We start from the raw sequence: 16,415 nt of genomic DNA, 5'->3' as shown, positions 1-16,415 counted from the left end.
TTTTTTTTTTTTTTTTACTATCTAGTTTATAAAATCAATATGTTCAAGATATCACAGTTAGCAAAGGAAAAACTGTCTTCCCTGTTACTGTACAGACAAAAGAACTTTAAAAACACCATATATGTATTTAAATCTAAAAAAATGAACTGTCACCAAACTTGGCTGCATTTTTGCTAATTAATAAGCATAAATGCCTTGTTCAGTGTCAAAAATTAAATAACATACTTCCCAGCACAACAAATCATGAACATTCTCCAATCACCAGGTCTTCGAGGAAAGCACAAGATACATAAATAAAACAACAGAGATTAAAAGTAGAGTGGTCCATTTTTTTCCTATTCTATCATGCTAGGACACATTGCAAGACACTGAAATCCATCTCTAAAATATAGGAAGACACAGCGACAGTTCAGCTCACCAGCCACAGATTATGCAGCCAATCTAACAGCCAGTTAGGACACACTCTGCAGAAGCACTTTGGCATTAAACTCCAGAATGCTGAAGTGGTAGAAATGACCCACATTTGTCAAAACCACTGTAACAAGCTGCCTCCAAGCAAGCTCTGAACAGAATTCTTCATCCTTGTCCAGGAGGCTCAAGATGGCTGGTGACCTTACCTCTCCAATGGCACCAGATTGGCTGGGAAAGTAACCATGGACCTTGCAGGAGCTCCTGTCCTTGGTGGTCTACTCCCCTTTCTCCAGGCACAGACCTCAGCTTCAACAGAGCATCTCTGCACTCTGAAAGAGGTGTGTGAAGGTTCCAGAAATGCAGCCCTTCCCAGCTGGGTATCACTGCAACTAATGCTCTGCTAAAATAACATCAGAGCTACGGGTCGGAAGGGCAGAGCAGATCTAAACCTTGATTTTTAATAGGAACACATTATAACAAAAATACTTTTTAGCCACCCAGCATATTCTAACTAACATCCCCCTTCCCCTCCAGATTTTATGTATTTTTAATGAAAGTCTAATTACCATCCAAATACAGTTTGAATGAATGCATGAGGAAAAATAAACATCATTTAGAAAGTCAGAAAATATTCATTAATAATTTTTCTAGCGTGATAAAAGTGTATAAATTAAGAATCTGTGTAAATATATGTTAAACTACTTAAATATATGCAGACGTAATATGTACTTAAGCCTAATGGTTAGCAAAAGGAAATGCTGAATTACAACAGCCAATGAGAATCAGCCCTTATTTAGAAAAATACTTAGGAAACACAAATGCAAAACAAGATGAAAATCAATTATTTAAATCAAGGTTTCCATCTTGACAATTTAAATCATGATTAAAATTGGCAATTTAAATGGCTTTGATCTAAACCTATCCCCCTGATGTGAAGCCGGACTGTTTTGTTTGTCATCACTGTTGTTCTCAGAGCCACTGATGAAAAAATTATTTGTAAATATGCACATGTGGATATTTCCTTATGAGTACCCTTTGCTCCACAAGTTTATAACAAGAAGAGTATTAACTACACTTTAGCATACCAATGGCACAACTTTATTTACCAATAAATAATATTAAATGGAAATTTTATGTTTTAAGTAATTTTTTCCCATTCCTGCAAAATATTATCATATTTCATAACATTACAGGAAAATTTGGACTTAGCTGAGTTTCAGATCATCAACAGACATGCCAGTAACAAGAAGAGCCACAAAAGCCTTAGATCTGCCATTTAGCATCCAACATCCTTCAGAGGAGGCTACAAGAAAACACATCTGTAAGGCCATAGGGAATCAGATCCTGTCTTGAGTGCCATAGTTATTCAGAGTAATGCAAGCATAACTCTCAAATGCTTCCTAAACCCATTTCACCATCTGGGGATGGCTATGGGCAAAAGGCTCTTTGGAGTTGCCTTTTTAACCTGCTTTCCTGAAGAGCTGTCATGCACTTCTCTTCATCTGTTCATCCACCTATTCATCCACTCAGCCGTAACTTTTATAGAGGAAAGCTGAAATCAAGAGACACTACATTTCTACAGTTTTTGCACAAGGGGATGCCTAGGAGAAAGGACAGAGGCCCAGACTTCAGCTTAAATGAGCTTGTCAGGGCTCGGTGAGAGTTCCAGGTAGGGCTGGCCAGAGGAATGAAGGTAATGTGCTCCAGGCCCTGCCAGATAGGTTGTAGCCCGAGCTCCCCTAAGATAAGGATCTGTAGAAACCACATTCCACTGGCTGACAAAATGATTTGCTGATATCCTCACCTCACAAGAAATTAAAAACTATCCTTTGTATCTAACATTGCCTGTGGATACCCAGCTTGTATGCTCTGCCAGAATTTAACAAAGATACAATTTTCTATCTCCAGTAGGCTCTTAAAGCCTTCCTTCTACCTCTTTCTCATTTGCTCCCTTAAAATAACAGTTTCTTTCTAGTCTCCAGCAATATTTCTCCTTTAATACCCAGGCTGTGCTTTAACAGTACTGATTTTTTTCTAACCTTTTCTTGAAGTTCACCTCACCTTCGGTCCCTGCTACCGCAGTAGGTTTTTCTCCTCTTCTTCCCGACTTTCTGATTCAATGACCATTTTCACGGCCTGTGGGCTAGACCATGATAACCTGATTTGTGCTCTTGGCCATGAGCCCTTTTCCACAAGTAAGTTTACATTGGGGTACTTTCCAGCACCACCTCATGCTTATCAACTTTCTCATTGTTTCCGTGCAGCAGTGAAGAGTTGGACACATTCACCTCATGATCCCAAATTCTTAACTGTTTGCTTGTTATGTTTTGTATTTTCTCTTATCACGGCAAATACTTTGAAAGAGATCCCTGTTCACGTGTGCAAATTTGTATGTGTTCTCTTCCAAATCCCTCATTAATACGTGTCTTAATCTGTGACACCTATGAAAAATGAAAGTGCAGCTAACTCAGGCTGTTTCTGGAGTGACATCAGTGCTGCCAAACCAAATGGCAATATTAGCTTGTTTTCTCCTCATATCCATGGCTGCTTTTCTGTCCTACATTTAAATTATAAACAATCTAAAGTGGATCTTCTCTTTTTGTCCTGTACTAATAGTGCATCGAGGCCATAAGCTGCTGATCTAGGATTAAGGGCACCAACATAAAAACAATAATAATTCAAGAGAAGAGGAGGAGACACTATGATTTTATTTCTATCTAAACCTGGAACAATTTGTTAATGGAACTAGGAAGCTTCCTTTATGTAATTATCACTGAGTACGTCAGTCAAAGTCTAACTCGTGTTGTGTATCTTTACCGTGATAATACAGTGGTTTAGAACTACATGAAGTACACCATTTAGATAAGCTGAGCTGGAATTTATGACTCTCCATTTGCAAACAGCTCCAGAGAACCAATATGCATTTTCAATTCAAGATAGGAAAGCAAAGGACTCAGTTGGTAAGGCTTCATGCTAAAAGTGAAGAGAGCTCAAATAAAGAAAATTTGCACACTTTCTTTCCCCCAAACCTGATGCATGAGAACAAAACCAAGTATTTTTTAAACACTGAGGATTCTTCCTTCTTATTTTTTGAAGAAGAATATACAGATGTATTCTCACTCTGCTCCTTTACCCTGCTTCCTAGAAACCTTCTAAATGTATTAGTAAAAAAAAACCCAAACAAACAAACCAAAAACCAAAAAAATCAACACAAACAAATGTTTAAACCAATCCAAAGGAAAGCAGCTTAATAAGATTTTCCGAATGACGTTGAGTCTTGGACAAAGTTTGCAGGAAGACCAGGAATTAATCAGAAGATGCCTGTTTCCAACTGCCTGTTTTATCCACTCTCATTTCCCTACAGCTAGAACTATGCAAGTTCTTTCATTTGAAAATAATTGTGTTGTTTTCTTATTTATGGAAAATATGCCCCCTCCTTGAACATTGGGCCTTAAAACTATAAACAATAAGAGCACATAAGTACTTACATGTAAACAGGAACTACCCCACATAATGTTAAATTATTTTGCCTTTCTTGGTGCCCTGAGTAAATCTGAATTGACGGCAACACAGTCACATCAAATGCCACATTTCTGAATGAAGGCAGTCTCTAGCAAAAGGTCTGATGAGCCTGAAGATCTCTGAATTTGTTTTCGTAGAAATAAACCAACCCAGTTTCTGGTGTTCGAATCTGGAGAAATGCCCAGACCCACCCTCAAACTGCCATTCCCTTTGCCAGACACCGGGTCCCGCCCATCCTGTCTAGCTCACTGCCATCAGCACAGCAGTCACTTTATGCCTGGCCAATGGACCCTCATTAGCAACCATCCCACTGCGACAGGAATTATGGCTTCAGCAGTTCCAGGAGCCTGGAAAGATTTGTATATTTGCTTCACTTCTCTGTGAGGGACAGACCATGAGCTACATGTAGTCACACACTTCAGGCAGGCTGCTACTGCAAAGGGTCACTCTGTCCTGCTTCCTCTGGCGCATCAAGAGTGTAACTATCTGAAAGATGTGGTCAGACTTGAACCTGAGTGCAAAGGTTTTGGTGAACTGTGCTGAAATCACACAGTCAGATCTTGTCTAGTTTCATAGCAATTTCACTTCTTCAAAACAGTCAACTTGAGCAAGTGCCTTTTAAATTATTCAGTTAGATACCAGCTGTTTTCATTTCGCTCTCTGAAACACAACCACAGTTTGTCCCCAGACTGGTGCTATTTTGGAGTCAGTGTGTAGAGATACCCATACCTGAGAGCCTTGGTCTAAACTCAGGATGATAATGTAGGATGGGTACATCTTGGGTACATCTTGGGTACATCCTAAATCTGATTCTTTTCATTCTACTGGAAATGCAATGTGCTTTTTGCAAAGGAAAGAAATAAATTCTTAAACATGACAAAAACAGAATCTGGGAAGAAGGTATGACATGATGTTCTGGTCCACTGCTATATTGTCCTTTGGTTCAAATAAACAGACTTAAAAGGAAAGATGTAACAGGAGCCATTTGGAGCCGCATTATATTCTTTCACCAAGTAGGAGGGTTAAGCTTTGTTTGCAAGAGACATGGAGGAGCTAATACAAGGGGAGAAAGGATACTAGGGGCTAGCATACTGGTAGGAAAAAAAAAAAAAAAAAAGGCATAGGAAGTGACTCAGACTAATATAATCTGGTTAAAGATGCTATATTAGCCATACTTAGAGTTATTCCTACCAAGGGGATTTAATTCTGTTGGTGTTCTATAGGTTGGTAACTATAGATTCAGTGAATGCTATTCCTTGATTTGAAATGTTTATGTACAGTGCACAAAATAGAGCAGTTACTGACCAGGAAATTATTGTCGTCTTTTGTGCTGTGGTACACCCATCTTGGAGACAACCACATATATTTTCCTCATGTTGGTGACAAAAATCCTACCTGATGTTTAGAGCTCATTTGAGGGCCCTGGAGAGGAGAGGTTGAAATGGCAGGAGGTAGATAATATTTTTTGAACTCTGGCATATTAAGATGATCATAACATGTGTAGACCCAGGAGGTCTCATTGTAATACCTTGTTAATGTCTTCAAAGCTTTTCAGAGATCTTTATGGAGTTATTCCACATGAAAAAATTAACCCTAATAGGTACATTCAATAACTAGATCCAACATGAAGAATAAAAGAGCCCTTGGGAGGAGGGTTAAGCTCTAATCTGCTTCTTTTTCCACTTTGTTGTGGAAGCAGATGTGGCAGAGAAGGAGCCGGCCAGCGTGAAGCCTCTGCACTCACACGGCTGATCCTGTGTCATGTATGATGTAAGTGTGTATGTCACGACAGCTAGCAGGGAGGCTGGGGAGGCCTCTGGCTCATTCTGTCCTTTCTACTCAGACAAGCTATTTCTGCTGGAATGGAAGCGTAACACAGGAGCACAAAGCTTGCAAATGTGCTCAGCACTGCTGACAGTCAGGGAACCTTACATTGGTGTTGTAAAAGAAAATACAATACTGTCTATGTATGCAGTCACATCACATACTGCTTCTCAAGGATGGGAAGGAAATGAAATGATACACAGGGGAGGCAGATCTGATTACTGAAAATTATATATACACTCTTGAGGTGAACAGTCTTCATCTAATTTGCAGGTAAATTAATGATTAACAAAGAAGCATGATCTGTTAAAAATAAATTTCAGCAACAGACGTATGCAGCTTATTATGCTGATTTTTTAAATTTAAATCTTCTACTTCAATTCTTTTCTATATCTCTCTGTGCACTATGAGATGAACTGATGGAGAAGCAGCAGAGTTATAAAAATGAGCATCTTAGCAAAGATGAGACAAAATTGCCACATACAAGAACACACGAGATTATCTTCACTGAAGTTAAAACAGAAAAGAGAAACTTAATTTTTTCACTCAGCACACAAATAAATTCCCTCAGCATTACCACAAGGCGTTGCAGAGGCCACAGGCAGGAAGGGAATGCCATGGAGGACAGAATAAATAATTGGTGACATGGGATTCACTGGTGACAATGACCACATGCAGCTGTAGGTGTCTCTAACTGGGGTGAAGGCACAGCAGGTAAGGAGCAATTTTCCTTTGCCCTGTGTGCTGAAGCATGGTTACACCTGCCAGGAACAGGTCTGGGTCCTCTCAGAGCAGCTTTGGCAGAGGCTCTGGCAATGGTGGCAGGGCAGTAAGAGGGAATGACAGCTAAAGCAGTCTCAAGTTAGAGTTTTCACAATGCCATAGAAATACACCTCTTCATAGGAATCCATCACTCTGGCTTGCATCCAGATGATCCAGCATTAGGAAATCCTACAGTCAGACACCAGTTGCGACTCCTAAAATCTGCTTTTCTTTTACACTGATCTTCATTTAAAAATCCTTCCAGACAATTTCCTTTCTTTCATCTTTGCTAAAGGGCTACTAGTTTTCTTTCCAAAGCATTTACACTAGAAATATGGTCTATTAAAAAAAAAAAAAAAAAAAAAAAGAGTGGGGAGTATCTTTGGTGGTATATCCTTGTGAGGCTTTGTTCTGAATACTTCTTGTAGTGAGAGACTTGTCTTATTGCAAGCAGCAAGGAACATAGAAATATTTGCCATTTATGCATATATGCACATATGTAACTGTTGTGTAGCCTGACTTCCCGCAGTTATCTGGAAGCAACAACTCGTGTCATCAAAGAGTCCCCAGAGAAACAATCCGTTTGCCAACACCGGACTTTATTATACTGGAGAACACAAACCGCATAGGCAGGAAACCATAAACCCCCTCAAGTTAACTGTAGCCCACAGTTAAGGGGCCTGGAGTGGCAGCGGGCACCGGAGCCAGGCACAGAGAGGGATGCAGTCCCAGACCTCTTGTTTGCCAGTGGCTGTAGCTGGATGTTGTCACCTGTCCCATCACCACCCCTGGCCGTTTTCTCCACTGATTTCCCAGACCCACAGGAAGTTAATCACTAACCACACCGCCTGGAAGCAGCAAGGTGCCCCCGCCGGGCGGGGCTGAGCGCACCCCTCCGATGGGCTGCCTATCCGCCCCCACCGCACCGCCCGGGCGGGGATGCTCCGGGGGACACGCGAGGCCAGCGGCACGGACGTCGGTTTTGCAAGTGACCCTGGACAGGAAAGGCGTTGTATGCAAAGGGGGGTAATCGGGAAAGCTCCCAGGCAATGAGTGGCGTGGAGCTGCTAATGGGGTTTTTTGCAAGGCAAATACAACCCAGGAATTCACAGGGATAAGGCAGAGCAAACATTAACCTCCTGCGCCGGTGGCTTTGCGAAACAGCCGCTACCGCGGCTCTTTTCGTTTGCTCCTCCTTTCTCGTGGAAGAGTTCGTGGCTCAAAGCCAGCTGTAAATTAACAGCTAAATGAAACCATTATGTCAGTGGGATGCTTTAATCGCTTTACAAAACACTGCTCGAGGTACGATGCATATTCGTAGGCAGGAAGGGACTGCAGGCGGGTACCCGCGACGTGGAAACCTGGCGGGGTCACCGCCTCGGCCCCGTCTGGCGGCCAGCGGGGAGGAGGGGACAAGGACGAGCCCCCCGCCCCGAGCAGTCCCACAGCTGACGGCCGGTTTTTTGGTAACGCTTTGCCTTAGGAAGTCTTCATTAAAGTGCCCCGGAGAAACTATTTCGGAGGGGGTGGTGGGCGGCAGGGCCCGCACTGCCGCTCGCACGTTCGCGCCGGCCATTCCCACCCGAAACGCCGGGGCAGAACGGAAAACAGAAGAGGGGGAATTTCTCTAAAGGAAAATATTCTCAACTCGCGGTCCGCCAGGGCGAGCTGCCTCGGGAGGCGAGGCGAGGCGTCGGGAGATCGGGACCCCCTTGCCCTGGAGCCCGGGCCCCGCAGCCCCCATCCGCACCACCGCTCCCCGGCCCCGGTGCCCTTCCCGGTCTCGGTGCCTTTCCCCGTCCCGGGTGGGCGGTTCCTCCCGCCTTCGGCCCCTCCCGGAGGGGCCGGCCGCTGCAGTCCGGAGAGACAAGACACACCTGCCCCGAGGGGGCTGGGGGCGTAGCAATGATGACAAGAGCAGCCCAGTATTAGGGTTCAGTTCCAGCTGATTTTATTTCCTTCCCCAACAAAAAAAAAAAAAAAAACAAAAAAGAAAAAAAAACAAAAAAAAAAGAAAAAAAAAGAAAACAAAAAAAGGAAAATAAAAACAAACAAAAGAGAGGTTATTTACAGAAGGTATATCAACAATCTGACAGGCAGTGAACTTGACATGGTTAGCTGGCATGATTTTTTTTTCTTTTTTTTTTCCTTTCCCCACCTCGTGTTGTGGGTGATCATAGACAAAAAGAAGAAAAAAAAAGTCTACACAGCATATTGCACAGGATGGATGACCAAAAAAAGAACAACAAAAAAAAAAAGAACAAAAAAGTTAAACCCTTAACGGAACCACCTCATTAGGCAGACGTCCTAGTGCCTGTCATGTTATATTAACATACATAAACACACAATCTTCTTTTTTGCTTATTATAATACAGACTTAAATGTACAAAGATGTTTTCACTTTCTTCATCTTAAACACAACAGCTATAAACCTGAATACATATGCTATCATCATGCCATAAGAGACTAAAACAATTATATTTAGCGACAAATAGAAAGGATTAAATAGTCAAATACAAGAATGAAAAATGCAGTACATAGTGTCGCGAACTCAAACCGGCATTTCGATAGATCCAGTGGTTTAAACGGCACGTTTTTGCTTAGAAAAAAAGTGCAAAAGATGTGGTTTACAAGTTAAAGGTACAGGATCCCTTCTGTGTAAATGCACCAGTTGCTTCACTTCATCCGGGGACAGGTGGCTCCCCAAAACGGTAGCATACAGTGTAAATCCCTTCCCCGGGCCCCCTGCCTGCCCCCTCCGCGGAGAGGCGGGGGGCTGCGGAGCGGGCAGTGGCGGGGGTGGTGAGGGATGCTGTCACTTTAAGATGCCTGCAGATTGGAGTGTAAACATGGACAAAATAGGGGCTGATTCGTGGGTGCGTGAGAGTGTGAGTGAGCGTGAGCGCGCACACGCGTGTGAGATACTAACCAGCGGCCCTGTTGTTAAAATCAGGAAATCCAAACAGCGATTTACACCGATTTACACCCCCTTTATATATTTTTTACAAAAATACACTGAGAAAATAATCAAACGTTTTCATCTCTCTTCTCTTTTTGTTTTTAAAAGTGTCAAAAGTCTACATTTAAATATAAAAAATTAAAAGTTAAAACTCTAGCCCTTCAGTGAAGGAGACATAAAAATGGTGCGGGTAACAACGAGAACTACCAAAAAAGGACAAAGAAATACAAAGTCAAAAATGTTTGGCCAGTATAAATACGTCCACTTATAAAATGGCATCCGATTACATTTACAAGGAAAAAAAAACCAAACAATACGAGGATGGAGCATCGGTGAGAAAAAACAGTCTTTTCATTTACAGCTATAAGGAACAAACACATACATACTCTGAGAAAAAAATTTGGTCCTGAATTTTCATTTTTTTTGAAGTCCAGCACAGATTTGAGTTGCGTTTGAATCCTTTAAAGAGTTAAGAATGAAAAAAAGCTGGTGATATTTTTGTAGGAATCAAACATAGCGCCATCTATCTGCTTTTATATTATCCTAACACTAGTTTTGTTTCTTTTAAACTGTTCAACAGTCTTACAGAAATCTTGAAAAGATAGACAGTATAACATGCTATATTAAACCCCACCAGTGAAATAATCCAACACCATCACGATTCTGAGTAAGAAGAAAAAAAAAACCTACTCTTTTTTTTTTTGTATTTTCTTTTTTTGTATTTTCTTTTTTTTTTTTTTTTTTTTTTTTTTTTTTTTTTTTTGCAAAAGCCATCGCCCTCCGTTTCCCCTGTACCACATCATCACAGAAACTGTTCCCATTCGGTCTGTTTCAAAAGAAGTTTTCAGGGTTCTTGAAGTTTCAGCCTTATTTTTCTCTCTACATATTACATGAGGTGACTAAAAAAAAAGCTGCCACCACCTTATCTGTACGTGCAAATCCATTTCAGTTTATTATTATTTCCCCCCACCGTATTTCCAAGACAGCTCTCAAGTGTAAGTCTGGCTCTTCTCCGCTTAACTAGGATCTCAGTCCAGCTCCATCCACTTCCTCCTCCCAGCATTGTTGCCTCCTCTCACTGCAGAAGAAACCGGAACAGGATTTCTCCCCACAAATGTGAACCTTGCCAAGGATCTGGGTGGATTTTCTCTTTTTTTTTTTTCCCCAAGCAGTTCTGATCGCTCTTTCACAGGCAAGGGCGAATGCTCAAGACATCCAATGTGCGCTCAGCACAACACATCGCTCCCCCTTCCTCTTTATTCGTATAAAATGGGCAATAACAAAGAACCCAGAGGTGTGTGTGGTTTCCCCCTCCCTCCCCCTTTCTCTGTCTCTCTTTTCAGGAAATAAAAAAAGGGAAAAGGACAACGTCTGGCTCCCGCCAGTCTCTCAAAACGCACCGTCAGACTCCTCTGTCGGAGGGGGTGTGTGCGGGTCCCTCTGCAGCCGGAGGAAGGGGACTGCTGGCCTTCCTGCAGGGAGAGGGCGATCCCGCTCCTTCCCCGAGCTCAAGAAGCGGTCTTCCAACAGCCCCTTCCCAGAAACAAACAAAAGACTTCCTCCCCCATTAAAAAAAAAACAAAACAAAACAAAAAAACACCACCAAAAACAAAAACCCCAACACAAACAAACAAAACAAACAAAAAACCCCAACCAACCAACCAACAAAAACCCACCAAACAAAACAGAAAAGACACAAAAGCGCCCGGCGGAGTGGGCCAGTCCTGGCGCCGGTGTCTCCTCCAGCAGGGCCCGGCTCTCGCCTCAGTAAGTGAAGACCAGGTTGGAAATGCTGGACTCCAGCCAGTCCCCCGAGATCATCTCACTTACCTCCGGCGTGCAATAGTCCGGGAACTCAAAGTGCGAGCCCGAGCCGGGCTCGAAGTTAAAATCCAGGTCCCGGTCGAGCACCGAGGAGCTGAAGCTGCCCAGGGACATGCTCTCAAAGCCGGGGCTGGGGTTCAGGTCCAAGAGGTCGTCCTCAAACTCGTCGTCCGACGAAGAGGAGCCGGAGGAGGAAGAAGAGGAGGAGTGGGAGGACGCGGAGGAGGAATGCGCCGTCGAGGGGGCCGGGGAGGAGGCGCGCAAGCTGGTGTAGCTGCGGTGATCCGAGGGCGAGCCGGAGCCGGAGGGCGAGGGGCAGGCGACGCCGCCGCAGTCCCCGTCGGGCCGGCCCGCGCCGCCGCCCCCCTCCTCGTAGAGGCTCAAGGGGTCGCCGGCCTCCGCCGAGGTGCTCAGCGTGGGGCTGCCGGGCACGGCGCCGCCGGGAGAGGCGGAGGCGGCCGCCGCCTGCCCGCTCCCGAAGATGTAGACACGCTTCAGCTTCTTCTCGGCCAGCGGCTTGCCGGGTCCCGAGGGCGCGCCCGCCGCTCCCCGGGGCTTGTAGAGCGCCTGGTGCTCGGGCGGCAGCAGCGCGGCCGACGGCTCTCCGGGGAACGGGGCGGCCTTGCCCCCCGCCGCCTTGCCGTGGGGCTTGCCGCCCGCGCCCGCGCCGCCGCTGCCCGCGGGGGAGGGCTTGGAGCCGCCGCCACCGCCCTTCTTCGGGGCGGGCTTGGCGGGGGCCGCGGGGCCGCCGGAGCCGCCGCCCGCGCTGCCCCCGCCGGCGCCGCCCCCGCCGCCCTTGTCCGCCTTGTCGCCGGGCTTGGCGGAGCTGTTGCCCGACTTCACCTTCTTCCTGGGCCGGTACTTGTAGTCAGGGTAGTCCGCCATGTGCTTGAGGCGCAGCCGCTCCGCCTCCCGGATGAAGGGGATCTTGTCGCTGTCCTTGAGCAGCTTCCAGCGCTTGCCCAGGCGCTTGGAGATCTCGGCGTTGTGCATGTCGGGGGACTGCTCCATGATCTTTCGCCGCTCGATCTGTGACCATACCATGAAGGCATTCATGGGCCGCTTTATGTGCCCGCTGGGCGTCTTGCACCAACTCGGGTCATCCGCCTTACCCCCCGTGGAGGCGGTGGAGCCCGGCGTGGGGGAGGAGGCGATGCCCAGCTCGATGCCGGCCCCGGAGTCGGAGGTCTCGGCGGCCAGCAGCGCCTCCGTGTTCTCCGCCGTGTTGGTCTGCTGCACCATCGCGGCGGCGGCGGCGGGGTGCTCGCCGGGGCTCAGCGCCGCTCCGGCGCGGGGCAGGGCGCGCAACTTCTCACAGCGGCACCGGGACGGCGCAGCCCCCCGCGGCCGCGCCCCCGCTCCCCGCACCACTTGTACTTCCACACCGGCGCCTCGTCCCCGGCGGCGCGGTCCTCTCCCCCTCGAGGCAGCGGCGGCGGCAGCAGAAGGAGCGCTGGGGCCGCCCGCGGTCAGACAAGAGTTTCTGCAAAAGCAGCGCGGTGAGACGCCCGTCCAAGTTTGCCTTTTTTTTTTTTTTCTTGTGGTGTTTTGGGCTTTTTTGGGTTGTTTGTTTAGTTTTGTTGGTTTTTTTTTTTGAGGTGGGGGTTCGGTCTGCTTTTTTTCCTCACCACATCGGGTTTCCCCCCTCCCCGAAGCAGCTGGTCCAGTTCATAAGTGGGTTCCGCCTGCCCGCGGCGTTTCAGGAGAGCGGCACTCCGGCCGCCGAAAGTCTCTCAGCGTTGGGCACGGCCAGCGTGCGCGGCCGCGGGGGAGGGGGGAGGTGGCGCGCCCCCGAAGCCCCGAAAATCCCGGCTCCAGGACCCGTGGTGGCGGCGGGGTCGGCGGCCAGGAGTTTGTGCAGGTTGGATTTGGCAGTTGCGAGGTACCCAGCGACAAGGAAACCCCTCGGGATAAGAGGGAAAAAAAAAAAAAAAAAAGAAAAACAAAGAAAAAAAAAAGAGAAGGCAAAAACAGTAATAATTGAAAAAATCGCCGTAAAAAAAGGAAAATAAAAAAGCCCTCGTGCATGAACGAGTGTGTACGTCCCCGGCAGGAAGAGCGGCGAGCCGGGCGCCCAGCCCCGTCCTCCTCCTCCTCCGCCGACGGCGGTGCTGCTGCTGCTGCTCCGCGCGCGCGGAGCCCCGCGGAGCCGCCGCCGCCCCCCGCGCTCGCCCGCCCGCCGGGCGCTGCCCCGCGCCCCCCGCACGCCGCGCTCCGCCGGCCGCAGCTGAGAGCGGACCCCGCGCCCGCCCCGCGCCGCTTTATCCTTTCGCAGCCCGCCCCGCGGCCAATCGCGCGCTGTATCCAACGCCCTCCGCGTGCCAAGCCCCGCCCGCCTCCCCGGGATTGGCGGCCGGCGCGGAGCGGTAATAATGGCCGCGTGCAATGGGAAGCGCCCGCGCTGACCTCATTCCCGGCGGCGGGGCGAACTTTTTAAAAGGGGCAGGAGGGCAGCTCCGCGCGCCGCCCCGCGCCTCGCCGCGCACGTGCCCGCGACCCCCCTGCCCCCCGCCCCCCAGCAGCGTTCCTTCCTCCCCTCCTCCCTGCCGGGGGAAAAAAAAAAGAAAAAAATCAGGAAATCAGCAAAAATCATCATAATACAAATACTTAAAGAAAGAAGGGGGGGGGGGGGGGGTGTGGAATCGAGGCGTCCCGCCTCCGCGCGCCGTGGCGAGCGGGAACACCTGCCCGCACAAAGGGCCGGGAGGGTGTTCCTGCCGCCCCGGAGCCGCCGCACGCCCGGCGGGCAGCGCTGCCCGGGGGATGCCGGAGAGCGCCCCGTGACCGTCCCCACGCCCACACGCGAAGTGTCACGGAGGGGTCGCCAGCCTTGGAGAAGCGCCCGCTAGGCGCGGCCGTCACGCCCCCTCCGCCACGGAGCTGGAGCGGAGCGGCGCAGGGGGTGGGACGGGACAGGCGGCGGGCACCTCCCGCCGAGCGCCGGGGCCCGCGCCGGTCACGGCGCCGAGTAACCGCTGCTGCCCATCCCAAATTCCCCGGCGCGAAGCGAGGAAGACGTGTTGCCCTTGTCGCATTTTTACCCTCCGACCCCTCCCCTGCGTTTCGCTACCTGCCGCTCCCGCATGCCGCCGTCCCACCGCTACGCCCGATCCTGGGGAGAGGGTGCGGCTGGGGGTCCCGGCCCGGCCCCGCCGGGTCCCCAGAGATCGGGAGGGGCCGCGGGAAGAAGAAGCGGTGCGCAGCCGGCAGGCAGGTACCGGCCCTGGGGAGGAGGTGCTGCCGTGCCTCTGGCAGTCCGCCCCGCCGAGCAGGGGCCCCCCTGTCCGGGGTTCTTCCTAGGGTGTAAGGTGCCTTTCGGGGATTGCTGTTTGATCTCATGTGTCCCTCCCTCTGCCCTGCCATGATCAGTAATGAGGAAAAGCAGGGCAGCGGGGTCAGGCGCTAGGCAGCACTCCTGAAGGCCTCATGGCATCAACTCCCCCTCCAATATTCATGGAAAGGGGGCAGTAAGACCGTAAAAACAATGGCAGTGCTACTTCCCATAGATTCCTCACATCGTTCATCAGGCCAGGGACCAGAGAAGCTATTAGGCAAAGCAGCTGTGAAATTTTTTGTTCTACACAACACCCAGTTAAAAACACCTTTTAAATCAGAAGCAAAATAATGGTTGGATACAGCTAAAATGTCTAAGATAGAGGTCTAAAAATACATTGCACATGTTTGCAAGAAAATTTATGGTAGGATCCTTTAGCAGAGTTTCTAGCTGGATTGAGAACAGGCTTTGAATATTAAGCTCTCACACTGGACTCAAAGAACACTGCTGTGAAATGCTGAGAAAAATCCTGAATTCTCAGTACCTCCCTGGGCAGGCCACCTACATTACTGAGACTGTTTACAAAGATACAAATTAAATTATAGCTTTGCTTGCAAAAATATTACATTGGTTCCTCATACAGCCTCTGGTCAAGACTGGATAAAATACTGCTTTCCTCTAGGTTGAAAACATCCAGTGACATCAGTGGAGTTTCTCACCTTTACGCTTTTTAAGTAGTAAATCACGCTGTGTTTTCCCCCTGCAACCCCAAAGCTAAGATCAAATCTGTTCTACCCTATACCACCGACATCTACAGAAATGGAGGCTCACAGTGAGTTTGGTGTCAGGAATAAGCACTGGCTTTTGCTTACACTCTTGGTATTCACGTGCAGCAGCATGAAAAACTGGGACTGGGAGCAGTCAGTAGCTTCTGGCTGCTCCACCTGTCAGCACGGTATCCAGCAGGATTTCAACCCCCAACTGTCATATTTTACATGTAAATATCAAATTGTTTAAACTACAAAGCAAGTAAAATATTCTCATGTTTCCAGACACAAATTAAAGCAAAACAAGCAAACCCCAAACTGATATGCAAACACAGAAAGAAAAAGCTTAAGAAGCTTTTCATTTGGTTGTGTTAAGTTCTGCAAGGTCTTGACCACCATGAAAAAAATTCATCTCCAGGTGAGGAGTTAAAGTGTCTTCCTCATCAAAGCAGCCACATCAATTTAATCTTGGTACAAAAAGTGTGTATGTGGGATGGACAGAAGAGTATTATTTCCTGAACAAAAACTCTACAAAAGTGAAATTCAGGGCTGCTTAATAAATCAAGTGTAAGAACACGATGTGAAACTCTATAAAAAGCATTTTACTACAATTTCTTTGCTGTTTCCTCAAAGTTAATTGCTTCCACCCCTAATCCTCCAGCGGCAGACTGAAAGTACCTTCCAGCTCCCCAAATTTTTAAGCCTAGGCATAAAGCGCGAGCACTCAGTTTCCGTCTAAAAATGAAGTTTTAAGAGTATTGGCAAGGTTTCTCTGCGATTTACAACTTAAAAAATCTTGAAACTCCGTTCTGTTCCCCGCAGGCTCGATGAGGCCGGGGATGCGGCGCGGGACGCGAGGTGGCAGCGCTGAGCCTCTTCTACCAGACGTGGGAAAACGCGGAGCTAGCAAACCCGCGATTATTATTTTTTAATTATTTTTTTCCCCTGTGGTTTTACGGAGCAGCATAACGCTGCAAGTTTCTGACTGAAATTCGGCGGGTTTGCATTAAAGAGCGGCAGTGCCCACGCAGTCAGCTGTACGCCGCCGGAACAGCGTGCGAGTGATGCCAAA

General features: G+C 48.0%; 1 protein-coding gene across 1 annotated transcript; it reads right to left on the bottom strand.

The window, feature by feature from the left end:
* Window positions 1–8,575: 8,575 nt before the first annotated feature.
* Window positions 8,576–12,544, bottom strand: SOX4 (SRY-box transcription factor 4). Its single transcript, XM_040085406.2, has one exon. It carries the CDS (start codon window positions 12,542–12,544, stop codon window positions 11,243–11,245), a length of 1,302 nt encoding a protein of 433 aa, XP_039941340.1. The 3' UTR covers window positions 8,576–11,242.
* Window positions 12,545–16,415: the final 3,871 nt, after the last annotated feature.

The sequence above is a fragment of the Hirundo rustica genome, chromosome 1 (genome assembly GCF_015227805.2).
Source record: "Hirundo rustica isolate bHirRus1 chromosome 1, bHirRus1.pri.v3, whole genome shotgun sequence".
Classification (NCBI taxonomy): domain Eukaryota; kingdom Metazoa; phylum Chordata; class Aves; order Passeriformes; family Hirundinidae; genus Hirundo; species Hirundo rustica.
Note: the sequence above shows the minus strand (reverse complement) of the source record. Positions and strands in the feature narration are given on the sequence as shown.

Coding starts and splice junctions, on each gene's coding strand:
- SOX4 (XM_040085406.2), bottom strand. CDS start 12,544: ATGGTGCAGCAGACCAACACGGCGGAGAACACGGAGGCGCTGCTGGCC.